This window comes from Aspergillus campestris (genome assembly GCF_002847485.1).
Source record: "Aspergillus campestris IBT 28561 chromosome Unknown P168scaffold_8, whole genome shotgun sequence".
Lineage (NCBI taxonomy): Eukaryota > Fungi > Ascomycota > Eurotiomycetes > Eurotiales > Aspergillaceae > Aspergillus > Aspergillus campestris.
Window position 1 is genome coordinate 985,063 of NW_020194343.1, and position 25,303 is coordinate 1,010,365.

The following is a 25,303-nucleotide window of genomic DNA, read 5'->3' on the forward strand; positions in this document are numbered from 1 at the left end:
CAACTCCCCAACGCCAATCCACCCCAGAAACGCCCCCGGAATCAACAAATCGCATCCATCGACGATAATCCTCTTGACAAGCACCGATCTTGGCAACTGCGCCACAGGCCCTTTTTCCTTTTCGGGCTTCTTCTCGGACCCTCCATTGGAGGATACCTTATTATTAGAAGACGAAGACGAGGAGGGAGAAGTAATCATTCCAAGTAAGACACCCCATACACACCCTAACACAGACAATGCGAGCCCGCAGAACCAGAACCGGTAGGCCTCGGTTGTGACGCGCGCGTTCCATGAGACCGGGTAGATGTTGGTTGCGTGGAGCTGTGTCAGGTTAGTTACCATCATACTTTTATCCATGATAATAAAAGTAATATAAGTAATACAAAAGGAGATTAATAAGAAAAGGATGGGGAAAACACATACAATAGTGATATCCTCCAACAACAAATACATCCCCAAACAAGTCCATCGCGCCAGCTCCAACAAGGCCATCACTGACCCAGCCTCACCGTCTCCCGAGAGAAGACCCGCCACGCGAGCGAAACAGTCAATGACGTTGAAGAAGCGGAAGTATCGTCTTGCTACATCACACATTAATATATTAATCTTATATAAATAACTATACATTATCCCAATACATAATCAATACACGTAAGACGGAGGAAAATACTAACTCAAAGCCAACTGCCCCCTCGCAGCCCCCCACCGCGAAGCAGTCACGACATCACCCGATAAAGCACCCGCGATCTGGCAGGTGGCGTTGATGAGACGGAGGGTCTTTTCGAGCCCTGCGGCTGTGCGTGTGAAGGTGGAGAATTTCTGGATCAGGGGCGGTCGCCCCTGGTGGACTTTGGGACTGGTGGGTTTGGGTGCTGTGGCTGTGGCCATTTTCGTGGGGTTGATTGATTGACTTGCTTTCTGTTTGTCTGTCTTCGTTTTTTCCTTGGTTGGGTTGATAGAAGGAGTTAATATGCTGATGGGAGTGCAAATACTAGGATCCGGAGTACCCTGTAGTTACGGATGAAAGGTGTTGATTAAGGAGCGGTGTGGACCCCCCGTTTCGTGTATGTACTAGATTAGGATCAGCCTCACTCCCGAGGTTCTGCAGTCTGCAGTCTGCACGCTTCCCCTGCAAGGGCTTCGTTACGGAGTACCCCGTATCCATACTAGTATGTATATCTATCGCCTGACCTCGCAGACGTTGACAGTGTAATATCCCAAGGAGAACTAAAATCACCGCCCCCCGGCAATATCCTGTCCCAGTCGGTACCCCCAACCTTCTCCCACTCGACCTTCTGTCGCGTAACCGGCAGCTGTCGTCGCAGTCCCTTGAACGCCCCCTCCGCCATCTGCACAAACGCCCGGTTCAGCTGCTCCTGGTAGTCGCGCTCCGCCGCCCCAATCCGCGACATGATGCCCTCCGCCGACAACGACGGCACGGACGCATGCACCGGCTTGTGCGTGTTGAGCGATACGTTGCCGTCCTCGTAGTAGTGCACGTCCACCTGGATCTGGCCCGTCACGGTTGTCGGCTCGGACACGGGCACGGTGTAGACGGAGCGGAATCGTCCGTTCCTACCCCATTCATCAGTATGTAGTTGCAAAAGGGTTTTGACAACTGTGAGCCTACCAGAAGTTGTTCGGAGAGTAGCGGTTCGCGACAAGGACAATGGCAATGGCGGAGTCGTTCTCGATCGGGTACACCCCGTACGAGCAACTCCGGTAGTGCTCGCGCGCATGGTTACCCATCGCTTTGAGGAGGGATTTACTGTCCATCTATCAGCACACATTCCGTTCCTCCTGTATCGTCGTAGCTTGGGCCAACTCACATCAAATCGGCATTCTGCGATTCCAGCCCGTACGTCTGCGATCCAGTCGCTTCCTATCCAACAATACCTTTATCAGCCCATCCCATCCCATTTCACTCCACAATACTCATTCCTGATTGTTTCTCTCACCTGCGTAACATGGTCCACCTCAAAAGACGTCTGACTCTCAACGTCAAAGTACCGACCGTCTTCCAGCCGGTTGAATTCGCTCACAATGACCTTCCACTCGTCAGCATCACCATCCACCATTGTCTTCCAGAATCATGTAGTTGTGTAGGTAAGTACCTCCTGACTCGCACCGGGCAGTCGGACAGTCGTCAGCTGTTTGTGGTTGTATCGTTCGAAAGCGGGGGCCAGGGAGGGGATGATGTCGTCGCTTTCGGTCAGGGCTTTGATGTCTGTCGTAATCGTTACATGTTAGCATTCTATAAGGAATGTTGGAGCTTTGAGAGAGTTGAGATAGAAATAAACATACCAGCAACGACATCGCCGAGCTGGACAAGGTCAGTACGGTCGAGCTAGGATGATCCCCTGAGAGCAAGCTATACGTACCTCGCCGGGCGGGGCACCCTCGATGAACGAGGATGCGATCTCAACGGTGTGGTCCATGGGGGCGATGCGATCGGTGGGAACGGATTTAGATAGATTATTTAAATAAGTAGGATGTGCCGCTTGTGAATAGATTAGAGAATGAATAGGTTCAACTTGGAGAAGTGGGGGATGATGCCTGAAACGGATGGCTTCCCCGGTGTCAACAGCGCCCGCCTAGCGCGATAAGCGCGGCACGTGTCCGGCCATCTGTATGTAGATTGTACATCCAATTGCATTGTAGACTACATTTCTGTATAAATCTGTGATGTAGCAGGTTCATATCATACGCTTAGCTAGTTCGAATACAGATATCCCACAACGCTCAAGCATCTCCCAGACGCCAAGTGACAAACACCATCAATATACCCTATCCATGAATGTGCACGCTAAAAAAAGAACAACATCGAAAAGCGGTGACAAACTGAAATCCTACCACCCATGCAATGCCTACTCAATACTCATATTCATCAGGCCGTCATTGGTCTCCGTCATCCCCTGCAATCCCACGCGCTTCAAGGTCCCCGTGTGAGGTGTGGTCGGCGCGTTCCGAGACCCGTGGTCTGGCTGTGGATGATCCGCGAATAGCGATCCCAGGTTTGATTTGGGCGGCGGTCCCCAAATGTTGGAGCTGTAATCTTTCACCGCGGGCGAGTTCGGCATGATGGGACTGCTCTGCGCGCTCATGCTTGGCGACACCGCGCGACGTTTAAATAGGTTGGGGTCGAAGTCGTCTTCCCGTCGTCGCTTTCGCTTGATCTCCGCAACGGCGGCGGAATGGCTCTGCAGGGGCGTAGAACCCCGTGAGTACGGTCTCTCTCCGGGTTTGGCAAACTCTCCAGCGGAGGATCCGGCTCTGGCAGACGGCGTGAAGTCCATCGCCAGCTCGTCTTCCGACACAGACGATGCGGCGGCTTGCCGGAACGAGGGCGGTGGCGTGCGGTAACGTTCGTCGAAATTGTTCCAGAAATCAGCCCCGGCGGAGTTTCGATGCGCTTGCTCGCTGAAATTCGGCTCGTCGTGGGAAGGAGCCTTTCCGGGCAGATCGACGGGGTGAGCCACGCTCCCGCCAGGCGATACATAATCGTGGGCTGTCATCTCCGGCGACGTCTGCGGAATGCCCGGTTCGCTCTCGCGGACTTGTCGAATAACCTCGGCTTCACGCTTGGAGTCGCTGTCAACGGGAGCGCTTTCCTCCATTAATGCAGCTCGTATCCGCGCGAACGTCTTTGTCTTTGGCTGTATAAAGGGTTAGAGACCGGTTCAGGCCAAGACGACTAAGAGACGAAAGTAAATAGGATGGAGCATACCAATAAACTCCCACGTCGCGTCACAGCGCGGCGAATGACCCCAAGGTACCCGCCCTCGGAGTTGGAGGTAGTTGGGCTGTGACCACGCCCAGCGCGGCCCTCACCCTCGTCACTAAAGTCCGACAAGCGAAGTTCCCGCGCACCGAAGCTCAAACTTTCCCTCCGCGTAGCGGCCGCCCCAGTTCGGCTTCCAAAATACCCATTACCCGGGTTTTCAATGCTCTTCATCACCGGCGGGGACAGCGGGCCAGGACTAGGCTTCGAGCTATTGCCACTGGCGCTGCTGGAGCTGTGCCTACTACGGGCCCCTTTGCTGCGAATTCGGGCTCGCTGAAAGCTCATCAGACTGGTCGCCGCTTGGGAGTATCCCCCCATCCAGTCATTTCCAGGGCTAGAGACCCCACCAGGCGCAAAAGGACTCATTCCGTGACTCATTTTGTTTGCCTGCGGGGTATTGGTGATCATCATGTCGTCCCTATCTCCCATCATAGCCTCGTCCTCTTCGTCCTCACTGCTACTGGTGTCGGATTCTATCATATTGACGCTCGAGACGGAACTGGATACCGTGGCCCGATCCGCGGGTCCGGAGGTAGAGAACGGATGAACTGAGGTGGAGCCGATGGAGCCGCGGCGTTGTGGGATCTGCACACCGCGCCCGCCGATGATCGGAGAAGAATCTGGAGAGGACTCTGCAAGAGTCGAGTGATGGAGGTTGGTGCAGGCACGCGAAAAATCCAATCCCCGCGAGCGACGGGGAAGGACTGATCCTGGCGAGCCGTAGATCTGAGAAGAGTCGAGCTTCGGGGATAAGGGGGCTTGGCTGGACACCGAGGATGGCGTTGTGGGCTTCGCGGGTAGGTGGAGTTGTAATTCTTGGTTTAGGGATGGCCGTCGCGGGGTCTCGGGGACGGATGACAGGGAGATGTCATCTTTGCTGGAAGGCCGACTGTCGTCGGATTTGGAGGTGGAGCGGGAAGTGGGTTTTGAAGCGTCGGATAGAGATCGTGACTTGGGTGACGGGCGCAATGGAGGTCCGAGTAAACTGTTCTTCCCGGTCACATTATTATAAGTGGTTCCCGAGTCATTTAGGTCCCTCCGCTGCGATAGCTGCTCGCTCAACTTGCTGGCGAGTGGCACGCTGGGGAGGCTGTGCGACACGCTGGAAGAAGTAGTAAATGGCGACATAATTGTAAGATTAATGACCAATCTGACGTGTCAATATATGAAACAGACAAGTTCACAACATGATGACACCTGATCCTGCAGGGCCGTTGATGGAAAATGTTCGTGTCGTGATGGGGAGTGGATACGCGCTGAGGCCGGACGTAGTATGGGAAAGTCCCGAGAAGGGTTGCAATTTGTGCTCAAGATAGAAACCGAATCAGACAATTGATAGTACCAGAACGGAATTATTGTTTCGGAACAGGGGTTGAGATCTCTTTGAAGATGGGAAAAAACAAAGGTATCAAGATAATGACAAGAATGAAGGAAGAATGAAGAGGATCGAGTTGATAAGAAATGGATGTGAGGCCGATCGTCACTGACGTCGGATTCGGCAAATCACGCCCGCCGTGCCCCGCCTGCGCTGCTGATTGGTCAGATGCACCACCTCTTTCTAATTCGGGTTTAGTGGCTGTTCAGATCACGTGGTGTGCAGACAACGTCATGTACACCATCGAGTCCTCAACGTATATCTCGACTCAGTTTGTGTGAGAACTTATAAAATTCAATGGGCATTAAAGTCTGGTCTCTCAAAGACACTATATTAGAAATCATGTAAAACACACGCTGAACCCAATTCCATAACTCCCGAAACAGTAACCAATAAAACCAATATGATGGCTGTGAACCAGAATCAAACGCTCTCCCATAAATGATCATGCCAAACTCATCGCCGTGCTAATCGGCGCCACATACCACTCCCAATCATTACAGTTCGCACTCACCCCCGACGCATCCAGTGGAGGGCCCTTGGTCATATCCCCATCGCGAGCCTGCCACACCTTAGCAACTACGGCGCGAGTGCGTGCTACATTAGACACACTGGACTCCGCCATAGCCGCCAAAGCACGCAGTACGAGCGGACGCCCGTACGCAGCGGCATGATGGGGAGTTTCGGGCCAGAGTTCGTCCTGCGCGGGGTCCAGCTCCACGGCAGCGACGAAAACAGGCCAGGTAATGCTGACGAACGATCCGGAGTCGAGAAGGTCGAAGACGAGTCTCAGGATGCGGCGAACGTAGCTGGCGACTAGTGGCGTAGTCGGTGATGCACCGCAGAGCGCGCAGTGTAGGTACAGGACTGCTGCGAGGCGTTTCATCTCCGCGGCGGACTGGAGGGTATGGTCTTCGCCGTTCGGGACCTCCTGGACTAGGGTTTCTAGTTTGGTTCCCAGGGAGGCGGCTCGGAGGGAAAATTGCGCGCGTGCTGAATCAGAGTCTAGGTGTCGTCGTGTACGACTGAGCTCTGTTATGTAGGATAAGATGGATGCTAGTTCGGGACTGCACCCCATCCACAGGTCGATTGTGCGCTCGCTCTCCGCCCAGTAGTCACTTCCGAAGAGGACTTCCTCCCCGCACGCAGTCCGGCCCATGACGTCCTGGAAGGCGAAGAAGAGCTCCGCAAAGGTAGACACGGAGTCTTGGGCATCAGGCGTCTTCGTCAAGGTCTTTTGCTGCTGCCGTCGCCGCAGGCGAATGAAATCCTTGGCGCCTTTTAGGTGAACCGTCCACTGTTGGGAACAGTCGTCCACGATTTCATACAGACATAGCATCACCATGACAGCGAGTAATTCCGGATCCGTAGCCCAGCTTGCTGTAGACGCTGTCGCGAGCCGCTGCCGTAGACCCTTCAGCGCGGCTGCCTTGTGCCGTAGCCCGACCATTCTGTACGAGCCATCAAACCGCGAGCGATGACATGCACCCAAGGCCTGTATCGCCGAGAATAGCGTCGACGATGCAGATAGAGAGAAGGGCAGGATGATAGACGCAAACGGGGACGGTTGCTTTGAGCTGGCTGTAGTCCGCGGACACACCTGCTGGACATAGTACTCGAAAAGATGGCCAGAAGACTCCGAAACTTGGGGGAACAAGGCCAACGAAGGCGCCGGCGAAGGAAGCCGTGTAAGCACAGCTCCCCGCGGCTGTCGGTCCAACCCGATAGCATCTGGGATATCAGTCAAGATCTCTTCATCCTCATCCTCACAAGCAACAACATCGACCCAATCCGGCCTCTCAAACGTCCCCACTCCACTATTCACGAACCCCCACTTCTCTATAGGCGGCAAAGCACACCACGCATGCTCGTCCCCGCCCAAGGTAGAAGAAGAAGCCGGTGGGGAGAGCTTCGAGCCATCCTTCCTCCAAACACCCGCTCTACCAAATGCCAACCCGCGGCTCGCAAAGTCCGACTCCCACTTGAGGACAAGATCCGTCGAGCATGTCAGCCCCCGCTCGCGACACCGCGTGCACGCCGGTTTCTTAGTGTCGCAGCGCACCCGGCTCGCGCGGCATTCCTTGCAGCTGCCGCGGCTGCGGGTTTTGATGGGCTTGGTGTTTTCTGTGGGTTTTTTGCGCGGCATTTCCGCTGGTTTTTCTTACATTGTTTGCTCTTCTGACGTGGGAATTGCTGGTGGCGCGGCCAATATCAGTAACCGGGTCTGGATCGAGGGCGAGACTGCCAGCAATGGCTGGGGTATAGAAAAGCGGAGCCGGTGAATGTTTGCGGTAAAGTAGCAAGACTAGTGAATCCCCAGAAGGTAGGTCAGAGAGCGTCGGTTATGCAAACCCTCTGGGCTCTTGAACCTACTGTCTTTGCGGACGGGGTCAATCGATAAGGGAGGCCGGTGGAGAATCGCCCAAAGTCTCGTCTCCATCGTGCCCGCCAATCGCCGCCTGTCATTATTCGTGCCTCAGGCATGCAATCAACTACGGGGCGAAAATTCATGATATTATCGCGGCAAAGAGCAGGAAAAGACAGCGTAGACCACACAGCGAAATGAGTGCACCGGCTTCCCATGGCTTCGCGAAGATTCTCAATAGATAATTATAGAAACAGTATATGTCAGAATTGAGCTCGTGACTCCATGTCAAATGAGAGACCGGAAGGCGAAACGACATTATATATACAAATAGACAAAAAAAGCTATAGTTGAAGAAATAGCCAGGCATCGGAGCCACCAATACATGATAAACGGTAAGCTAGGCCAAGAGAGAATCGAATGAATGCCAAATGAGAACCGCAAAAAGGGTATCATAAAGCCGGGGGAAAGAGCGGCCATTTACGGCGAGTGAGACGAAGACGTCTCGTCCAGTTGATACTCCTCCACGTCGCGGATCTGCTGCTCCTCGTCATCGGGAAGTTTCGAAAAGCCGGATGTGCTCAGGTCCTCATCGCGGTCTTTGGTCACATCGCACATGACGGATCCCAGAGAGGGATAGAACCGCCGGTAGGTGAAATAGGCGACGCCCAGTCCCAGAAGGGAGCCGGTGGTCACGTCGTATATGTCATGTCTGTAATCAGCCAGGCGGGAAAGTCCAATCAAGAACGCGCCAAACAGTGGCATGAAGGCCAGCAGACAGCGGCAGAGGTCGGATCTCGGCCGGAAAACGCGCATTTGACCGGCGAGGAAGCTGAAAGCAGCAGTCAGCGACCTGGTCTATACAAGCACTGCTGCGACTATGAAACTCACAACGAAAAGTACCCCAGTCCGCTAAACGAGAAACTGCTATGGCCACTGGGGAAACTTCTGAAACCATCCAGTAACATGCCCTTATTCTCCTGGGTGCACACAGACAACGAGACCCAGACATCCCCCGGGGTGCCTTTTTGAGGGAGACAGCGCGCGATCAAATCCGGACGAGGGCGTCCAACCGAGTTCTTGATGATATCCGTGAGGAGCGAGGACAGCATCAGCGACGTGAAAAGGCCAAGCAGCGTCACTTGGATCTGATAGCGACTGGGGCGGGTCAGGGCGGCCCAGGCGATGATAGTGAGGAGAGGAATCAGGCCGGCGTAGATCATGGATAGTTCTACAAACGCTCAATATCAGTTTCTGATCCTGAACAGTATAGAAGGAAGAACCACTTACGTACGGTCACCCTTTCATGGGAAGTTAAAGGGTGTTGAATATCCTTGTCGTCTAGCATGAACAAGCGAGGAGAAGGTTTCAACGTTTTTTGGACCTACACCCATATGGCGGTTGTCAGATTCTCATCTCGACCACTAACATATACCAAGTTGCTTACCAGAACTGAACTCCCCCAGATGACCGCTAAGGCCACAAAGTCCATTACCGGGGAGGCCCGCTGGTAGAAGCGGGCCAACACCCCAGGAACTCCGGGCTGGCTGGATCGCATATCGTAACTGTATTAAGCCGAGGACAAAAATAAATAATAAAAAGAAGTCCGAAATGAAATCAGACACAACGCGACATCATGCAAAGAGGAGAAAGAGGACAGACTGGACGAGGCGCAAGAATCACTAGGTTGGGATCAGACGAACTGGTCACGAAGCGGAATTCCCAGACGGGCAAAGCTCGAAAACATTCCAGACCAATCCCGACTCTCTCGCCGCCTTGGCGCACGGTCCAGTTCAACACCATGGATCTGCTCATTCTGATGTGCACTGTCGTACCTGACCATATGCAATCTTTCTCCTGACAACGCGTCATTCCGTCGTATACCGTCAGAGAGGGTATCCGGTCCGGTAAAAACTCCATTCGTTTTCCAATCTACCGGCCAACGCCATGGCCGACGGACAGCAGCGAGCGCTGACCACGGCCTTTGCTCCACCACCTCCGTTATGGAAACATTTCACGCCAGACAACCTCAAAAAGCTGGAACAGATCAAGAAAGAAGCGTCTAAGGGCGAGGATGGGAAACCACAGAAGAATAAGTGGACCGCTACGGAATTGCGCTCGCTGGACCTCCCCCCAGAGCTGCGTCTCCTCGTGCCTCCCGACATTCCTACGTCAGGACAATACAGTGTTTTCGGAGAGGTCCAAAATGTGAGTACTCAAGATCTCGCACTGCTACACTCCTCCCCACGTTTGCTTACAACCGAGCGCTGCAGCTTTCAACCGCCCTCCCCGAGTTAAAAGACCAAGGCATCACCCAGCTTTACCCCTCTTCCGGCGGGGAAGCCGACCGCGAACCGTCTTCCGAACCAGCGCGACCGTTGAACCACGCCCACTACCTCCTCAAAATCAGCAAGTCCCTCCTTCTCAACTTCCTCGAGTTTGTCGGCGTACTCTCGGTCACGCCTGAGCAATACGAGTCCAAAGTGGAGGACCTGCGCAACTTGTTCGTCAATGCGCATCACCTGTTGAACCTTTACCGGCCGCACCAAGCCCGGGAGTCCCTGATTACAATGATGGAAGAACAACTGAGTCGCACCCGGGAGGAGATTCAAGAGATGGACAAGCTCAAGGCCGAGGTCACGAGTGCGCTGGACCGACTCAAGGCCCAAGGAATCGACGTGGATGCTACTGTCGACGAAGAGACCAGGAAGGCCACAGCAGCCGCCAAGCCACCGCAGGACAACTCGAAGCTAATCTGGGATCTGTTGGACGACGCCAATTGAGACACTGCATGCAAAGCCTCTTACCCTACATCGAGACGTGCCATATGGCCGGGTTTGGATTGCAACTCCACGCGGGTCACTATTCGACTCGAATCTGCACTCCACGCAGTGCCTGGACACAGAACAGACGGTCTTCCATCCAATCAACCGTCTCAATCCCGGCATAATTTCCATTTGTTAATGGAATCGGCACTATGGAATTTCCGTTTCTCCGGTTGGGTCACATGACGCGCTAATCCGCCGCGCTTAAAATCCCACCAACTGCTCCCCTGGAATCTTTCCCTCTTGTTTCTCCAAAGGACAGAGAAGCTGGTCTTCTCGACCCTCGCAGCTTGATGGCGCTGCCAATGGCTTGTCATCCATGAGCACAGTGGTCATGGTGCTAACATTCCAATCCAATCCCCCCTACTAATAAATGGTACGTGTGTTTTGATATGGTTTCCTACCTGCAATTCAATGATGATTTGCTTTTATCTTTGTTTCAACCCCATCTGAGAGCATCTACCAGTGCTCCGTGGTGATATTTATGCATTCTTACCTCTATATATCTGATCCAATGTCAATTCTTGTTCTTGTGGTTTTGTCTAATCGGAAGATGAATTGTCTACTAATAATGGCTTGAAAGTTACAGGAATTGCAAGATGAACCATTATCAATTAGCAAGATGCAATATAATCTCATGGAACACATTGTCCAAAGCTCGTTGATCCATCCAATCAATGCCTACATGGCAGTCCCGAAAGACCTTCCCTCCATTCGTATCGTACTATCCCTGGGGACATGGACACTATGTAGCAGTCAACAGAAACCAGAAGCCGCAAAGAACCTCGACAAGAACATTCCAACCCCTGCCCTCTATAAAAATCGCGAAATTCAACTACAGAAGCATGTCAACAATATTGTTGATCCTTGCATCCCGAGCCCACAAAAATCCACCAACTCCCGGCTCCGAGCTACCAATATCCACCACACCCACAAAAAACCCACAAAACACCCGAGTCCCGACCTGCCACATACATACCCTAGTCATCTACGACGCTCTTAAATCTTCGTAGCAACTCGGGCAAATACAAATACCAGTATACTCAACCAAACTACCAAGCAGTAACCACCAAAGTAAAATATACTGTACTATCAACAAGCCATCCAACGCCTACTAAAACCAAAGACAACAACATTCAACTCACAAAATACCACTCAAGCAGCCCGATGCGTAGGCTGATTCGCCGCCATCCGCCTATACCGGCTCGCCGTCGACACACGCGCCTTCTTCCCCCACAGCAGCAGCGGCACGGGCAGCAGCAGGACCACGAAGCATAGCACTGCGACCAGGATGTGCGTGTTCTGCATGTGCATGCCGTTTACCCAGGGTGTGAGCACGAAGAGGACGATTACGGAGAGGATGTTGCGCGTGAAGATTACGCCTACGAGGGCGTCGCCGATTATCTGTTCGTTTTAAGGTTTTGGGTTAGTTTGTTGAATGGTGGAGGGGAAGTAAATGAGGGAGGAAAGAGAAACTCACGTCCTGGTAGCTATCCATTAGGTAGGAGAGCGTCGTCTCGCCGATCACAGCGAAGCCGAAGCCGAAGATGCCGTATCCTACGGCTATGACACTCCAGTGTGATTCCTATTTCCGTATTAGCCGGACCCATTACAACAGGGGCAACGTCGTCTTTCAAAGATGCTGCTGGGGGGGGAAAGACATACATAAGCAAGCCCAAGCCCCAACATCAACAAACTCGCCGGATTGGTAACCGCCACCGGCAGCGCCAACCAAAGACGCATCTCCGGCTCATAGATCCCCCCATTCCGCTTCGACAAGACCACAATCATCCTATCGCTGAGATACCCGCCGAGGAAGAAGCCCACGACGGCCCCGATGAAAGGGGCCACGTTCATGAGGCCCACGCCTGTCGCGTCGAAGCTGTATGGCGGCTCGATGAGATACGTGGCTTGGATGGAGGTGAAAATGGCGAACCAGGCGAGCGTCGTGCCGTATGTGATGGCCGTGTAGGTCACCGCGGGGAAGGCGAAGAGCGCGATGATGGGTTGTCGGAAGTAGGGGAGTAGGGACTCGTCGGTTTTTGTGTAGAGGGCGAGGCGCTGGCGGTAGGAGTTGGGGCGTGGGATGTGGTTTTGGGGTGGTGGTTCTTTGGGGTTGGCTGTGCTGTTGTCTTCTGTGAGTTTTGGTGGGATTTCTGCTCCGTCTTTTCCTGCGGAGATGTGGTTTTGTGCGCGTGATGAAGATGGGGTCACTTCCTGGCTGTTCAGAACAGGGACGTATTTCGACTCTTCGAAGAAGAGGATCACGCAGACCAGAGTAACACCTAGGAAGATAACACACCACCACCACATCCACCGCCATCCCTGCGACATAATAATATACCCAGCCGCAACAGGGCCAAGAAAAGTCCCAATGCACTGAAAAAGCACAAAATACGCATTCATCGTCGCATGCTGATGCACAAAGTACAAATCAGCGATAGTGATCTGCACAATAATCTCACTGATAGCGCTCCCCACGCCCGAGACAAGATTACACCCAATAAAGTCCCCCACCGTCTTAGTCCGCGCCTGCCAGATACAAGACGCGAACTGCAGCGTGGTGCTCGCGATGTACACCGGGCGACGACCGTACTTGTGCACCAACGGCACGAAGAAGATACACCCGATGGCTAGGCCGCCGTAGTTGACTGCTGCTCCGGCGTTGAGCTGGTCGATTGTGAAGCCTAGCTCGCTTTGCAAGGGGCCCCAGGCTGTGAAGGCGATGTCGAGCTCGACGAAGGTCCAGAGGACGAAAAAGCACACGAGGCCTAGGTTCACGGACTTGCGACCTGAGGACCAGTTGAGTGGGTCGTTGGGGTCTTCGGATGGCGTGGGGAAGAGGACTATTTCGTCTCCTCGTGTCCCTAGACAAGACTTAGTTATCGCATTCCTTTTTCCACATTGAAAACGCCGAGTATACACTTACTATCCTCCAGTAGCACAGTTCCTGGGGCACAGGAAATGACGTCCTGGTCTGGGGAGTTATCGCGCTCCATCCTTCACCGTTTAGCACTGTTTTCTTCGTATTCCTTTTTCGTGAACTGTAGCGGTCGTAGTGACAATCCACCCCGACAAGAACCGTCCCCTTTAAAACACCCCCGGAAGAGCTAAACTGCTATCTTTATGATCAACCCCAACTCGCCAGAGCGGATAAAAGACCGCCGTGGGGAAGCCCAATTGATAGCCCAGATACGAGACCTCACGATCCAATAGGCGTCAATCCGCCCCCGGGTTAGTCTGGCTTCTCCGCAGATCCTTGCTCCAATGACACACGCAAGGGCCGTTCGTCTCCGCATGGACAGTAGGGCAGATATGAAGGTCGGCTTGTGTGGAGTGCGCGTGCGAGGGGGTGTCTGTTGTTTTTCGATCGGAGATTCAATTCATTCTTTTGATGGGGAGGGCTATGAGTGACGATATGTCAGATTGATAGTTCCTGTGTACGAGTCAAGTCTCTGTCAGAATATGACACCTGCATCCGCCTGGTCAAATAATTCCCCTGAACAAGGTGGTGATTAGAGATGATCCTCGGGAGCTTTTGAAAGGCTGTAAAGGTTGTTTGTTTTGGACGGTCGCATGCAGGTTTGCTATATATAGTACTGCAGGACCAAATCAGACTACTGACCTTCGAGTAACATAACTTACCACGTAAAAGAAAGATGAGTGTTATTGAATATTCTATATAGCTTTTCTTCACTTCTAAAGGTGGTGGTATCTCCAAGGAATCAATGGTCAAACATCTGACGCCCCAATCGACCATGCAGACGACCCCTCATCCTTTTTGAAAAAAACTCCAACGCCGTGCGCCTAAGAATCCATCCCGTCATATCTCATTAAACTATCCCATAACACCGGAAATCACAACCCCCTTCTCGTCTCCATCCCAACCAATTGCACCTCTGCTTCAAACTGCACGCTCGCGCCATGCCTTCTCAATGGCACACTTCGCCAGTCTGTACAGCTCGGTGACGAAATCGGCCACGAGCTTGATGTGGACAACCTCGTTCGTGGAACACGTTTGCCGTAGGAACACCCGTTCCATCATGCTGGTCGCGGTTCTCAAAAGACCCAGGTCTTTGGTGGCTTGCGGGTCGATCGGGTTCTGGAGGATGTTGCAGAAGATGGCGAGGAACGCCGACATGGGGTAGAAAATGAGGGTCCTGGGAAGAGTTATGTCAATCATTTTGCACACAAAACGTAGGTGAGGTCGGCAAACCAGAAAATTCCATCAACCAGGACATGTTCGGCCGCTTCGAGGTACAGTAGCGTGGAGCGACTCGCTTCGACCGACAGGGCCAGGCTCGAGCTCACCCCCTCCATCATGCCGCCCTGTCCATTGGCCCACGATTTGCAGCGACTGCTGGCCTGGTGGATGATGGTCATGCAAAGATGGTAGTTCAAGCGGAGCATCACGGAATGCATGCTGACGTTGGGATCCGGCGTCTCGTGCGAGAATGACAGGGTCGGTCTCCACTCGGACGGCACCGAGACCCTCCACTTCTCGAGCTCGTCGTCCAGCTCGCGGATCTCTTTCAGCAGCTCCGCGTCCGTCTTCTGGAGCGCCTTGAACGAGTATAGCGCACTGCACGCTCGCGCCTTGATGATGCTGAGGCGGAGATCGACGGGGAAAAGGGGGTTTTCGGGCAGTTCTTGGGAGTGGTGGTGGTATTCCAAGCTGGTGTAGAGTTTTTCCACGTAGCCGGGTGGTAGAGTTAGGTCGCAGTTATCGTGGACGAACAGCTGCGGTTGGCCCGTTCGCAGAGACACGTCTTTCTCGATCGTGTAGCACAGCCAGAAGATGTTTCGAAGATGATGTTGTGCGCGTGGGTCCGTATCCGTGACCGAGTCTTGGTAGAGTACACTCTGTTGGGAAGTGGTTGTATGCGCGCCCAGCATGAAGATCATGCGGGCAGAGAGTGACCCGTAATAGTTGGCCGATTGCAGATTCCCAGAAACGAGTTCGTACAGTGCCTGAAGACGTCAGTATGTTACACCTACGGGGCATCAAAGTCACCCAAAATGGAGCAAATGGAGTAAACTTACCAGCATCGCCACCGTCTGTAACCCTTCCAGCGTCGCCGACTCCTGCAGAACCTGCGGTATGAGATACTGAGCCTTCAAGGCAAAAGTTTCCGGGTCCACCGGGGATATCTGCTGGCGGATTGAGTCGAATTCCGGAATGCGTGTGAGAGAGGTAAAGGCAAGGAAAGCAAAGATACACGCCCTGGTCGCGGCCTGGCCAATAGGCGAGGGGGTATTCTGATGACGGTACGCAGTAGTGATGGTTTTCTGGAACAACGCCGTGTCGATGATGGGGAAGATCCGCATCATCAGGGAGCCGCAGTACGCTTCGAAATTGATCTCGACGATGTGCCGCTCTGGGAGCTCGAACACCTTGTGGAGATCCATGAGCAGAGCACTAGAGCTCATCGCTCGCTGCTTTTCCCATGGTGGCCGGGCGGGACTGAGCTTGTCGAAGGCGATGTGCTGTCCGGTTCTCGATTGGATCCATTGCTGGCCCTCAGGAAGTAGGAACGGAATTCCCGTGATCAGACTGACGACTCCCAGCTCTCGACCGGCGAAGTGAAGGGGCACGGACGAGGAGACGGAAGACGGGCCGATGGGGGTGATACTCGGCGGGTGATCGAAGCCTGGGCTTTCGGTGTTCGAGCTATTTGGAGACTCGCGAGGCACTGCATCCATTGAGTCATTGAGTACTGGGTTATTAGGTTTCGGGGTTAGTGACATACCGGAGTCTCGCAGCAAATTATCGGTCAGGAGCTTTTCTATGCGATCGATGCGCTCCGCCAAACGCGAAGTTTTCTGCTGGCTAAAAGAGCCGTTCAGTTCAATCATACTCGGCAGATCCACAATTATCAACGCGTGGAATGTGGGTCATACGGATTGGCATGGATCTTCTCCTTGCGTCTTCTATGGGTTGTTCTCGTGAAGGTACACGGGATATTGTGGTGGCTACACCAATTACATTGTGGTACAGCCGCGTCGCATTTGATCTAGATCTAATCAGAACTCCAGTGCGCTTCTCTATCGAAAGAGACCAATTTGTCCGTACCTTTCTCTTGTAGCAAGAATCACATGCTCTCGCGATGCGCTTCCTGGATGAGTGCGAGTCGTCTTCGGGATTCTCCCCGGAAGTTGGGGACGGATACATGATAGATCTGCGACAAGCCGAGACGGGAAACCTGGCGTTTTAGTGCGGAATCAGCCAACCCCTCCTCAGTAAGAGCTAAGGATTAGTATGGAAAAGTCGCAACGGCCATCTACACAGTATAGAACCAAATCGGAGACGACGGCGGGGATCGAAGGATGCTTAATTACATCAAATTCCACTCCGAGGCCGCTGACAAACAGAGGGGGCGAAATCAGCCACTTAGTCAGCGGAGATCATCCTCGATCCATAAAGGCTGTGGATTCACTTGCAGCTTCACTGCTGCTCCGGTCAGCATGCGCATGGTTTTTTTTTTTTTTTTTTTTTTGCTTTTCTGGGATTCTTGGAGATCCCTTTGTGTTGTTCTTTGGAATGCTAGGCAGACAGATTCCAGAGCAGTGGGAAAAGCTGAATGGAACCAGACGATATCGGAGGCTGATATCATAAGCATCACGTCGATCCATACCAGGACCACATGGCCCCCTGATTCTGACACGAACACCGCTCATTCCACAATCTCAGACAAAGAAGATGTTGCAGCTGTGCAACCTTTGTCATAAGCCATGGAGCCAGTGAAGACGACGCAGCACTGACGGCGTCGGGCAACTTCTCCCCGACCCGATATAATTAGGTAATGTGTCCCAACGTCCACAGAGGTAAGACTGGATCGCCACACAAGCTGCGGTCTGTTTCACTTGGGTCGAGCCTCCAGCTGGTCGGTTAAGGTTTACAGGCTAGGTTGGTCGGGGTATGCGGGATGTTCCTTGGATGGATCCTGGTTTTGACTACCGCTCATTTCCCATCTCTCGTCGGGGTACCACTATCAACTCATACTAGTATACACTCATCGTGTTCAAGTATCTCCCCGAGTGGGTCAATACGATCTACTCATCAAGCACAGTCAAGCTCCCTCCACCTCAAGACCATCAAGATACGAAGACAGCACCCCTCAAACCCGGACATGATATCATCCCCCTCCAGTCCAGGTGCATCACCTGTAATCCCACCCCCACGAGACCCATAACACAACATGAGCACCCCATGCAGCCAGATCGGTGGCTACCGAGATCGGCGCATTGCTACTGGCGCACGCAAGCAAGATCTCAACTGTGCAGCAAGCAGTGAGCGAGATCGATGCTGATATCTGCTCTTTCTACCAAGGAGGTCCCTACCGCGCTTGTCGAGTCAGACGAACAGCGTGCATACTATCGTGTGTATGCCGGTCTTTGATTAAATCACATACGAGGGCGAAAATCACACGAGGCTAGTATGTTGAAGACGTGTTCGGGTATCTCCGATGGGTAGGAATGGGGATGGCCGTGAATACGACCGGATGGCTTTCTTTTTCTGTGGTTATAGACGACTAGCACGTATAATGTCATTGTTTAAGCCCAACCCAACCCAACCAACAAGCCAATTACTGGAATGACAAGTCAAGCTTTGCTAGGATACACACGCTCAACCCGGACATAGTACATCCGTAACCACTCATCAAAAGACACCATAACAGCAAGTAAAAAGCGAACAACAATCAAATACCATCCAAAATCAAGTCACACCAATCCAATCCCTCAATAAATCAAATAAATCAATAAAAACGTAAAAATTCCTAACAAGTCTGACCGATCAAGTCCACCAGACGGATATCACAAACAACAACAACATCATCATCATCATCAATCACCCACTCACCCACTTAACCCCAAACCATCTCATCCCTCCCAACCCCATCCCCCAAATCTACCCCAATATACACACATGAGTAAAAATCTATGCAGGGAACCCCCTACATAACAGTACAAATACAACAATCACACTCCTCATCCCCACAATCACACCCAAAGCAAGGCTTCGACACCGTCTTGATCGGTTTGCTGATTGATGATCCGGAGGACCCTGACGACGGGAGGGTGAAGTTCACCAGCGAGGGGGTGGATCCGGTTGCCATTTTATTTTATTGATTTAGGTTTATTTGAGTTGATGTTCGATTTTGAGGTTGAGAGGTGAGGTAGGTGGCTTGCGATAGCGGGTGGTCTGCGATTGACTGGCTGACTGACTGCGGAGGTAGTAGTGGGTGGATGGAGGGATCACTTCAATATGCTTAATGGTCAGCTTTTCGTGGTCGTTATTATGAAGTAATTGTATGCAGTTAACGACCTACCTTATGGTGATGCGACGGTGGTGGATGAAGAAGTCGATCAGGCAGCTGTGAAAACGCCCAGTCCGGGGTCGGGTCGTGCCCTAGACTAAGTGATGCGGCCGCTAATCAGAGGCCACGATGTTCTTGCAGGTGGAGATCCCAATTCCAGCCTTGCTGTCTATATATAGATACTACTGTGGTCGTTTACAATGAGCGATGATTAATATGATGGAAAGAATTGCTATCCTCATTAAAGGCTAACCATATGTACAACTATTAATCAACTTTTGGCGTCATAAATCATTCCTTCCAGTCCATCTTCTATAGATTTGGCATGGGTCATTGCACTTGTGCGGACGGCCAAGTTCCGCGTGCTAGGGTATCGTGTTCTAAATCGTCACAGCTCCTTTTGAAGGATCCAGTCTATCCATCATGTCGTATTCATGGAATCATCAAGCCATCATCTTTCAAATATGGCTGTGCACTCAAAGCTGCTCCGCCCAGGGAGCCGCTCCAGGCTGCATCTGGTTGAGCCACTTGACCAGCTCGACGAGCTCGGCCCGGCGCTCATCCTCCAGCTGCTCCGCATCGCCAGTCAGGACCGACTGGAAGATGGGCAGCAGCTGGGGGGTGAGCTCACGGATGGTGGCGTCCTCCCACTTGTCTATTGGTACGTTAGCGGTCATTCAAAAAACTAGAGTTCCGGGTGAGTGGGACATACACAGTTGGCAGATCATGCGGAACAAAGGATCATTCTCCTCATAGTCGTTCTTGAGGGGCAGAAGCTTGATCAGGGCCGGGAGGACATCCTTGAGGGGCACGTTCTCGCGGTGACGGAGGATCATGCGGCTAAGACACCCGGTCGCATTGTCCTGGAGACGGGACACATCCTGGTGCAGGCAGGACTCCAGACGGCTGAGGATCGCAGGGTACTCCTTGATGATCTCAGCGTCGGCGTTGGAGTGCTCGACCAGACGGCCAATGGCATAGGCAGCGTTGGACTTAGTCTGGGAGTCCTCCTCGCCAAGACGGTGGAGCAGCAGCTTGAGGAACGAGGAAGTGAACTGGGTGCACGAAGCGCCCATGCCGTTGATGCATTCAGCAAGGACACCGACGGCGGTAGCACGCTCGAGGGACTCGTTGCTGCTGGCATAGCGGAGGATGGTCTTCTCAAAGACCTTCCACAGCTCGGCGAAGCTCTCACCCAGGGCAGCGGCGAGACCAGACACAACGTCGAGACCGGTGTCAACGACAATCCAGTCGAACTCGGAGGTCTCCTCGCCAGCCTCGGCGGACTCCTCCTCCGGACCGAACTCGATCTGGCAGGGGTGCTGCTTGGTGATGATGTCGGTGATCATCTGGATGACGTTGTGAAGGGTCGTCTCGTTGGCGATCAGGGCAGGACCGCAGTAGCGCAGGTTCTCAGCCATGTTGCGGTTGATGTCGGCGACAGTAGCACTAGCATCGAAGAGGTTAGATATCAATCTCTCCAAGCAATTCAAAAACAGGCACGGTTTAGGGGATTTGAGTCAGGAGTAGATAAATCGTCGTTCACGTCAACGTCGCTTTGCGACTCCGAGTGAGCTGGGTAAACGAAGGTGTTCATCATGGTAATCGCCTCGGAAGGATAGAGATCCTTCGCGAGACTCTTCCAGGCAGGGTGAAAATGAAGTGGGAAAAGATCCTCTTCGATTTCAATCGAGCGGGAAGAGTAATAATAACAGAAAAGAAAAAGGTTGACATACCGATCATCTTCCTCAGTCCACATACGGACGGTGCACGTCATGAGGATCTCACCGAACTTCTTGACTTCCTTGGCAGGCTGGACCTGCAGAGGCAGACCCGGCTTCCACTTCTCCATCTGGCCAGTCTCCTCGGCGATGCCGAAGAGCATGGCGTACGAGCGGTGAAGGGTGCTGATGGTGCTCTTGCGCACACCCTCGTAAGGGTGCTCCGCCAGCGGCAGCACAACCTCGATGGTCTTCTCGAAGTACGGCAGGAAGGCAGCCTTGGTGTGGGTAACCAGGTCGCCAATCACCTCCACAGCGATCTCCTTCTCAAGAGACAGCGGAGTGGTGGCGGTGATGTCATCCCAGGCGTCCTCATCCTCATCAATATCAACGTCCTCGATTTCACCATCCTCGCCGACAGGCTCGTCGTCATCGGCGCTGGCAACGCGAACCTTGCGGCCACCGATGGTGACTTCCTGGCCAACCAGGTCCTTGCCATGCTCACCCAGGGAGACGTCGAGATCGGTCTCGTCCTGGTCGATACAGGCAAACAGACCGTTGACGACGCCATCAAGGAAGGGAGAGAAGTGCTCAACGTACACCTTGGACATGGCACCCCAGAAGATATAGGTGCTCTCCTTCAGGCGCGAATGTCCCAGGTGAAGGGCCTCTTCGGTGGCACGCATAAGCGGCTCAACGTAGGGCTGATAGCGCTCAGGGCCGGCGGCCATGGCCATCTCACCCATAGCATCGGTCACGCTAGCGCGCAGATCCAGCTCCTCCTCGCTGTCCTTGACGGTGGCGAACTCCTGGAGGAGATGCATGGTCTCATCAAAGAACGGCAGGAACGCCTCGCCGGCAGACGAGGCCAGAGAGCCAATGGCACCGGCGGCCAGACCCTTGATTCTGAAATCGGGGTGCTGGAAAAGCTTGTGCAGGATCGGAACCAATTCACCCTGGTAGGGGGCAACATCCTTCTCGTCCAGACCGTCAACGACGGCATCGATGGCGCTGATGCCGGCCTTCATGATGTCAACGTTGGGGCCATCCTCCTCGCCCTTGTACTCCTGCATGGCACTCGCCAGGTTCTGGAAGAGCAGGGGCATGAGTCTGGCGTGCTCCTGGCTGAGGTCCTCGACGAGATCGTCGGCCAGACGAGCAACGGTGTGCAGAGAAGCCTGGCGGACCTTGGGCTCCGGGTCGGCGAGCAGCTGCAGGACCATGGGGAAGATCTCCTTCATCTGGGTGCTGATGAAGTCGGGGGCGCCCTCGACACACATGCCCAGGGCCATGATACCCGCACGACGGTAGTCGGGGTTGCTGTTGTTGAAGTACTGGCCCAGGGCCTGCAGCAGCGGCACCACGACCTGGCTGGGGGGGAGGCTCTGGGAGAGCATGTCCAGCATACCAAGGGCGGACCGGGCGGGCGTGATGTCGTCGTCTTCTTCATCATCACCCAGCTCGGTCACGATGTGCAGAGCAGTGAGAGTGAGCTGCTCGCCCATACGCATGCCCTGGATCTTGAGCTTGCGGTATTGGACACACTGCATCAAGAAGCTGATGGCCTGGGTGCGGGTGTCCTCATCCCCGTTGGTGTTGGCGGCAATCTCGTTCATGAAGACCACCAGGTCCTTGAGGTGGACGGTCAGCAGGGCGGGGTCACAGCCCAGCAGGGTCTGGAACACCTCAAAAGCCTGCATGACGCGGTCCTCGTTCTGCTGGTCGATGGAATCCTTAAGCACGGCCACCATAGGGGGCACGAGCTGCTGGAAGGCCTTGACGGGGGCCTCGTCCTCATCGGAGTCCAGGTGCATGGCCAGCTTGCTCAGAGCAAGGAGGGTGTTGACACGGACCTCCTCGCTCTCGGGATCACAGATGGTCTTGCCGAAGAGGTTGAACAGGTCCTGGAACTTCTCCTCGAAGCCCTCACCCAGCGTCTCCAGGATGGTGAAGAGGATGTAGATACCCACGCCACGCTCATCCTTGTTGCCGCTGCCACCGGCCTGGATCAGGAAGTTGGGCAGCTCGGCCCACTCGCCGTCGTTCAGGTCAACCTTGGCGACGGCGGAGATGATGCGCGCAATCGAGTGACGGACCAGAGGCTCGCTCTCGCCCATGGAGGAGCGGAGCAGCTGCTCGCGGATCTGAGGCTTCTCGTTGGGCTGGATCTTAACCCAGTGCTTGTTCACCAACGAGCGGGCCTCCACAGCGGCCAGCTGTCTCAGGTTGGGGTCTTCATGGCCGGTAGCCACCTGGATCAGAAGAACCAGGGACTGGGGCTTGTTATAGTACTCGCGTTGGAGCACCCCAGTTGCTTCCTTGACATTGCCCTGAGAGGCTGAAAAAAGACATGTCAGTATGATCTGTCACATCGGCGTCACCTGGGAAAACTCACGGTTCAGGACAATCTGCAACTGCTGGAGAAAGCGTTGCTGATCCATTGTGAAAGAAAAACCCAATGCTTTTGTAACCAAATTTTTATGTACTGATGAATTAAGGGGATAGTCCCAGGTCCTCAAGAGAAGAAAATCTCTGCACAGGCTCCTGTACAGGGACAAAAAAGAGCTGTCTGCACAATGACAGGCAGCTCAAGGGGTATCACAAAAATATGGAACAAAAGAAAAGGAAAGAAAAAGGAAGAGAAAAAAGGAGAGTTTGAGAGGAAGAAAGAGAAAGGAAGAGAGAGAGAGGAAGAAGGGGGGAGGAGGAGAAGAAGAATAAAAGAGATGAAGAGCAAAGAGAAAAAAAAAGTTTCGACGCGGAGGGGAAGAAGACAGAAGAAAAAAAAAAAAAAAAGTGGGCTGTTTAGTTTCCCCTTTCGGTCTCTAGCGGCCCGCCTCACGTGCGGATCAAGGCAGTTATACCAATTATACCAATTTATCCCTCAACAACCGCGTTTTCCACTGTTGTTGTTTTGCAAATAGTATCCACTCGCGACAGAATTCTTACCCTCTCGCACGGGATAGGGGTGGACTTGGATCCAGACAACGATTCTATTGACACGGCAGACACGCAGCTCAGTCTCGGGGTCCACCTGAAAATTTGGACATACCGGTATCTACTATCGGCCATTCTTCAGCCGTGTAGACAAACACGGTCGAGCTGGCTGTCTGCATTTCTCAACCGTCTTCAATCTACTGTCCTTGCGGACAACAATGGGTCCAAATGGCTCGGAAATCTCAATTCAAGCAGAATAGTCTCCATTACAAGCGAACAAAGATCAATTCGCGTTGTTTCTTCCAGATTCTTCGCCGTCTGCTGCCTGAGGCGCTAATGCCGCACTGTCGATCATGCATGAGTTCTTGCATTTGACGTAGTAGGGTTTACAATTGGCCTGGCATTGTCAACATCCCACAATAGAAGTAGCTGTAAGCTCATGTCGCAGACGGCGAACAATGTGTTTCAAATGGTGGCTCTACACCTTAATGGAGGACCGTAGAAAACGTGCTATATGCAAGTACCCTACTTGCCGACTAGGGCATCATGGTACCACTCTATTATATGTCAAAGTATATATCCCAAAATAAAGAAAGTGCGGATACCACAATGGATACCAAGATAAAGAGAAAAGACAGTTGTGTAAACTAGCAGCACCTATTCGTAGACCAAACCTGGACAGGAATATCCACATCCATACCCTCAACTCTTGTCCACCCTTCACCACTCACATCACTCTCTTTCCAATCAATTCATTGAGCTCAATATCTTAGTACTTATTTCAGTAACTTGGTTTCTGTTCTTTAAGCTCTATCATACCAAATAACCATGTACAATCATCAGCTGCTTTGTGCAGCAGTAACTGGTCAAACAGTAGCCTGCCCTATCCACTAGGTACTAAATCCTTCAGACGATGCTGTTATCATTCATCGTTTCGACTTTTCTAGTAAGAAGAGAATCAAATGTATGGTTATGGGCCTTTCATGGTGTCAGTCTTTCTTCTACCTAATATGCCCATCTTTCTCTCTTCATCCTCTTCTCCTCCTCTTTCCATCTTTCTTTTCCCACATCTACTTTAAAACCTCCAAATCAATATATAGATATACATATATATATATCCTTGTTTCTCAATCCGAGCCGCGCAAATGTGCAAGCCTCACGGGCACAGGGCGTCACCTTTAGAAGTGTCCAATGCTACCAGCTACCCCTCGGCTAGGTCGTTCCCTATAGGGTGCTACTACACAGATGACCGCTTGATAAAACACAAGCTAGTGATCACGACGGAATGAATCTAATTATTGTGCCAGCCAAACTGATTGGGAGCGAGGTGGCTAAGTAGATATGTTCAGTCAGTCAAGCCTGGCCACCCATGCCCTAACATGAGGCTACTGATCGGTCACGAGAGGCGTGCCATCTCCGAAGAACAGAAATCCTGAATCTTCAAAGTCACCCAGTGGCAGATATTAGCCTCATATGGACCAGATAGCTACCCCGACTTTCACTCACCTAAAGCCACACATCGTGTGGAAGCAAAAGCCGCTAAAGCTGCGCATAAACGGTGGCAGAGGCACCCGAATTCGAGATCACTGAAGAGAATAGATTGGTGCTTCAAAGTATTGCATCAGGTGTCGCATAGCCCACAGAGAATGACCAACTTGTTGTTATCTCGTCTCCAAGAAGCTTCAAGGCCCAAGTCCCAATTCAAAAAAAGGACAGCATTACCTAGTAGCCCATCTAGCGGCTCTGGCTCAGGGTACGGCTATCAGGGATGGTTGAGGTGGTCGTTATTACTCGTCGAAAGGGACCTGTGGATAAAATCCCTCCTTCCGAGATACGGAATATCATACCGTCTGCCGAGGCTCAGTTCCTTGGACTTCAGTATCTATTATCCCATGGCACGAGTCCCTTACAGGTAATAGAATCCAATCCATCAAAATAGGTTGCCAGCCCATACTGATTAGCTCCCTAGACATGCTGT

At 52.8% G+C, this 25,303-nt stretch overlaps 11 protein-coding genes across 11 annotated transcripts; 2 read left to right on the top strand and 9 right to left on the bottom strand.

Annotated features, from left to right (window-relative positions):
- Nucleotides 1-33: 33 nt before the first annotated feature.
- Nucleotides 34-1,014, bottom strand: P168DRAFT_291363 (PEX11 domain protein; the record flags this gene model as incomplete). The annotated part of the gene is made up of 3 exons (XM_024837397.1): nucleotides 675-1,014; nucleotides 390-581; nucleotides 34-331 (listed from the first exon to the last, which is right to left on the bottom strand). Exons 1-3 carry the CDS (start codon nucleotides 886-888, stop codon nucleotides 327-329), a joined length of 411 nt encoding a protein of 136 aa, XP_024691824.1. The 5' UTR covers nucleotides 889-1,014.
- A 13-nt stretch (nucleotides 1,015-1,027) lies between these two features.
- Nucleotides 1,028-2,516, bottom strand: P168DRAFT_179838 (F-actin-capping protein subunit alpha). Its single transcript, XM_024832942.1, has 7 exons — nucleotides 2,382-2,516; nucleotides 2,305-2,323; nucleotides 2,115-2,227; nucleotides 1,959-2,048; nucleotides 1,830-1,882; nucleotides 1,631-1,768; nucleotides 1,028-1,575 (listed from the first exon to the last, which is right to left on the bottom strand). The coding sequence occupies exons 1-7, from the start codon at nucleotides 2,436-2,438 to the stop codon at nucleotides 1,167-1,169; spliced, it is 879 nt and encodes a 292-aa protein (XP_024691825.1). The 5' UTR covers nucleotides 2,439-2,516; the 3' UTR covers nucleotides 1,028-1,166.
- Nucleotides 2,517-2,680: 164 nt separating this feature from the next.
- P168DRAFT_291366 (uncharacterized protein) lies at nucleotides 2,681-5,218 on the bottom strand (the record flags this gene model as incomplete). The annotated part of the gene is made up of 2 exons (XM_024837398.1): nucleotides 3,728-5,218; nucleotides 2,681-3,656 (listed from the first exon to the last, which is right to left on the bottom strand). Coding segments are annotated over exons 1-2 (1,970 nt in total), but the record flags the coding sequence as incomplete, so codon positions are not given.
- A 239-nt stretch (nucleotides 5,219-5,457) lies between these two features.
- P168DRAFT_291367 (fungal specific transcription factor domain-containing protein) lies at nucleotides 5,458-6,617 on the bottom strand. Its single transcript, XM_024837399.1, has one exon. The coding sequence runs from the start codon at nucleotides 6,607-6,609 to the stop codon at nucleotides 5,605-5,607; it is 1,005 nt and encodes a 334-aa protein (XP_024691827.1). The 5' UTR covers nucleotides 6,610-6,617; the 3' UTR covers nucleotides 5,458-5,604.
- A 779-nt stretch (nucleotides 6,618-7,396) lies between these two features.
- On the bottom strand, nucleotides 7,397-7,873 carry P168DRAFT_179926 (uncharacterized protein). Its single transcript, XM_024832943.1, has one exon. It carries the CDS (start codon nucleotides 7,740-7,742, stop codon nucleotides 7,488-7,490), a length of 255 nt encoding a protein of 84 aa, XP_024691828.1. The 5' UTR covers nucleotides 7,743-7,873; the 3' UTR covers nucleotides 7,397-7,487.
- On the bottom strand, nucleotides 7,704-9,209 carry P168DRAFT_291369 (phosphatase PAP2 family protein). The gene is made up of 4 exons (XM_024837400.1): nucleotides 8,972-9,209; nucleotides 8,815-8,908; nucleotides 8,416-8,755; nucleotides 7,704-8,356 (listed from the first exon to the last, which is right to left on the bottom strand). Exons 1-4 carry the CDS (start codon nucleotides 9,080-9,082, stop codon nucleotides 8,005-8,007), a joined length of 897 nt encoding a protein of 298 aa, XP_024691829.1. The 5' UTR covers nucleotides 9,083-9,209; the 3' UTR covers nucleotides 7,704-8,004.
- A 262-nt stretch (nucleotides 9,210-9,471) lies between these two features.
- med7 (mediator complex subunit MED7) lies at nucleotides 9,472-10,307 on the top strand (the record flags this gene model as incomplete). Its single annotated transcript, XM_024840310.1, has 2 exons — nucleotides 9,472-9,732; nucleotides 9,798-10,307. The coding sequence occupies 2 exons, from the start codon at nucleotides 9,472-9,474 to the stop codon at nucleotides 10,305-10,307; spliced, it is 771 nt and encodes a 256-aa protein (XP_024691830.1).
- Nucleotides 10,308-11,428: 1,121 nt separating this feature from the next.
- Nucleotides 11,429-13,559, bottom strand: P168DRAFT_179934 (MFS general substrate transporter). Its single transcript, XM_024832944.1, has 4 exons — nucleotides 13,279-13,559; nucleotides 12,015-13,216; nucleotides 11,830-11,934; nucleotides 11,429-11,753 (listed from the first exon to the last, which is right to left on the bottom strand). Exons 1-4 carry the CDS (start codon nucleotides 13,346-13,348, stop codon nucleotides 11,505-11,507), a joined length of 1,626 nt encoding a protein of 541 aa, XP_024691831.1. The 5' UTR covers nucleotides 13,349-13,559; the 3' UTR covers nucleotides 11,429-11,504.
- A 437-nt stretch (nucleotides 13,560-13,996) lies between these two features.
- P168DRAFT_291373 (putative C6 transcription factor) lies at nucleotides 13,997-16,627 on the bottom strand. Its single transcript, XM_024837401.1, has 6 exons — nucleotides 16,423-16,627; nucleotides 16,251-16,363; nucleotides 16,100-16,179; nucleotides 15,393-16,042; nucleotides 14,566-15,320; nucleotides 13,997-14,509 (listed from the first exon to the last, which is right to left on the bottom strand). The coding sequence occupies exons 1-6, from the start codon at nucleotides 16,519-16,521 to the stop codon at nucleotides 14,254-14,256; spliced, it is 1,953 nt and encodes a 650-aa protein (XP_024691832.1). The 5' UTR covers nucleotides 16,522-16,627; the 3' UTR covers nucleotides 13,997-14,253.
- Nucleotides 16,628-17,875: 1,248 nt separating this feature from the next.
- On the top strand, nucleotides 17,876-18,705 carry P168DRAFT_291375 (uncharacterized protein). Its single transcript, XM_024837402.1, has 2 exons — nucleotides 17,876-18,618; nucleotides 18,680-18,705. The coding sequence occupies exon 1, from the start codon at nucleotides 18,291-18,293 to the stop codon at nucleotides 18,477-18,479; it is 189 nt and encodes a 62-aa protein (XP_024691833.1). The 5' UTR covers nucleotides 17,876-18,290; the 3' UTR covers nucleotides 18,480-18,618; nucleotides 18,680-18,705.
- Nucleotides 18,706-18,889: 184 nt separating this feature from the next.
- Nucleotides 18,890-23,112, bottom strand: P168DRAFT_271271 (putative importin beta-4 subunit). The gene is made up of 4 exons (XM_024835252.1): nucleotides 22,784-23,112; nucleotides 20,404-22,726; nucleotides 19,380-20,116; nucleotides 18,890-19,322 (listed from the first exon to the last, which is right to left on the bottom strand). The coding sequence occupies exons 1-4, from the start codon at nucleotides 22,827-22,829 to the stop codon at nucleotides 19,144-19,146; spliced, it is 3,285 nt and encodes a 1,094-aa protein (XP_024691834.1). The 5' UTR covers nucleotides 22,830-23,112; the 3' UTR covers nucleotides 18,890-19,143.
- Between the last annotated feature and the right edge of the window lie 2,191 nt (nucleotides 23,113-25,303).

Excerpts from the sequence above, each read along its gene's own strand:
- P168DRAFT_179838 (XM_024832942.1), bottom strand. The coding sequence starts at position 2,438 with ATGGACCACACCGTTGAGATCGCATCCTCGTTCATCGAGGGTGCCCCG. Across the intron at positions 1,883-1,958 it reads AGGTGGACCATGTTACGCAG|GAAGCGACTGGATCGCAGAC; the intron begins GTGAGAGAAACA and ends ATTGTTGGATAG. Across the intron at positions 1,769-1,829 it reads TCGCAGAATGCCGATTTGAT|TAAATCCCTCCTCAAAGCGA; the intron begins GTGAGTTGGCCC and ends ATAGATGGACAG.
- P168DRAFT_291367 (XM_024837399.1), bottom strand. The coding sequence starts at position 6,609 with ATGGTCGGGCTACGGCACAAGGCAGCCGCGCTGAAGGGTCTACGGCAG.
- P168DRAFT_179926 (XM_024832943.1), bottom strand. The coding sequence starts at position 7,742 with ATGGGAAGCCGGTGCACTCATTTCGCTGTGTGGTCTACGCTGTCTTTT.
- P168DRAFT_291369 (XM_024837400.1), bottom strand. The coding sequence starts at position 9,082 with ATGCGATCCAGCCAGCCCGGAGTTCCTGGGGTGTTGGCCCGCTTCTAC. Across the intron at positions 8,756-8,814 it reads CCATGAAAGGGTGACCGTAC|AACTATCCATGATCTACGCC; the intron begins GTAAGTGGTTCT and ends GAGCGTTTGTAG. Across the intron at positions 8,357-8,415 it reads GGACTGGGGTACTTTTCGTT|CTTCCTCGCCGGTCAAATGC; the intron begins GTGAGTTTCATA and ends TGCTGCTTTCAG.
- P168DRAFT_179934 (XM_024832944.1), bottom strand. The coding sequence starts at position 13,348 with ATGGAGCGCGATAACTCCCCAGACCAGGACGTCATTTCCTGTGCCCCA. Across the intron at positions 11,935-12,014 it reads TGGGGCTTGGGCTTGCTTAT|GAATCACACTGGAGTGTCAT; the intron begins GTATGTCTTTCC and ends ATACGGAAATAG. Across the intron at positions 11,754-11,829 it reads TAATGGATAGCTACCAGGAC|ATAATCGGCGACGCCCTCGT; the intron begins GTGAGTTTCTCT and ends TAAAACGAACAG.
- P168DRAFT_291373 (XM_024837401.1), bottom strand. The coding sequence starts at position 16,521 with ATGTATCCGTCCCCAACTTCCGGGGAGAATCCCGAAGACGACTCGCAC. Across the intron at positions 16,364-16,422 it reads ATTCTTGCTACAAGAGAAAG|ATCAAATGCGACGCGGCTGT; the intron begins GTACGGACAAAT and ends GATTAGATCTAG. Across the intron at positions 16,043-16,099 it reads TAATTTGCTGCGAGACTCCG|TGCCTCGCGAGTCTCCAAAT; the intron begins GTATGTCACTAA and ends CAATGGATGCAG.
- P168DRAFT_291375 (XM_024837402.1), top strand. The coding sequence starts at position 18,291 with ATGCAGGGAACCCCCTACATAACAGTACAAATACAACAATCACACTCC.
- P168DRAFT_271271 (XM_024835252.1), bottom strand. The coding sequence starts at position 22,829 with ATGGATCAGCAACGCTTTCTCCAGCAGTTGCAGATTGTCCTGAACC. Across the intron at positions 22,727-22,783 it reads GTTGCAGATTGTCCTGAACC|CCTCTCAGGGCAATGTCAAG; the intron begins GTGAGTTTTCCC and ends GTCTTTTTTCAG. Across the intron at positions 19,323-19,379 it reads CCGCATGATCTGCCAACTGT|ACAAGTGGGAGGACGCCACC; the intron begins GTATGTCCCACT and ends ACGTACCAATAG.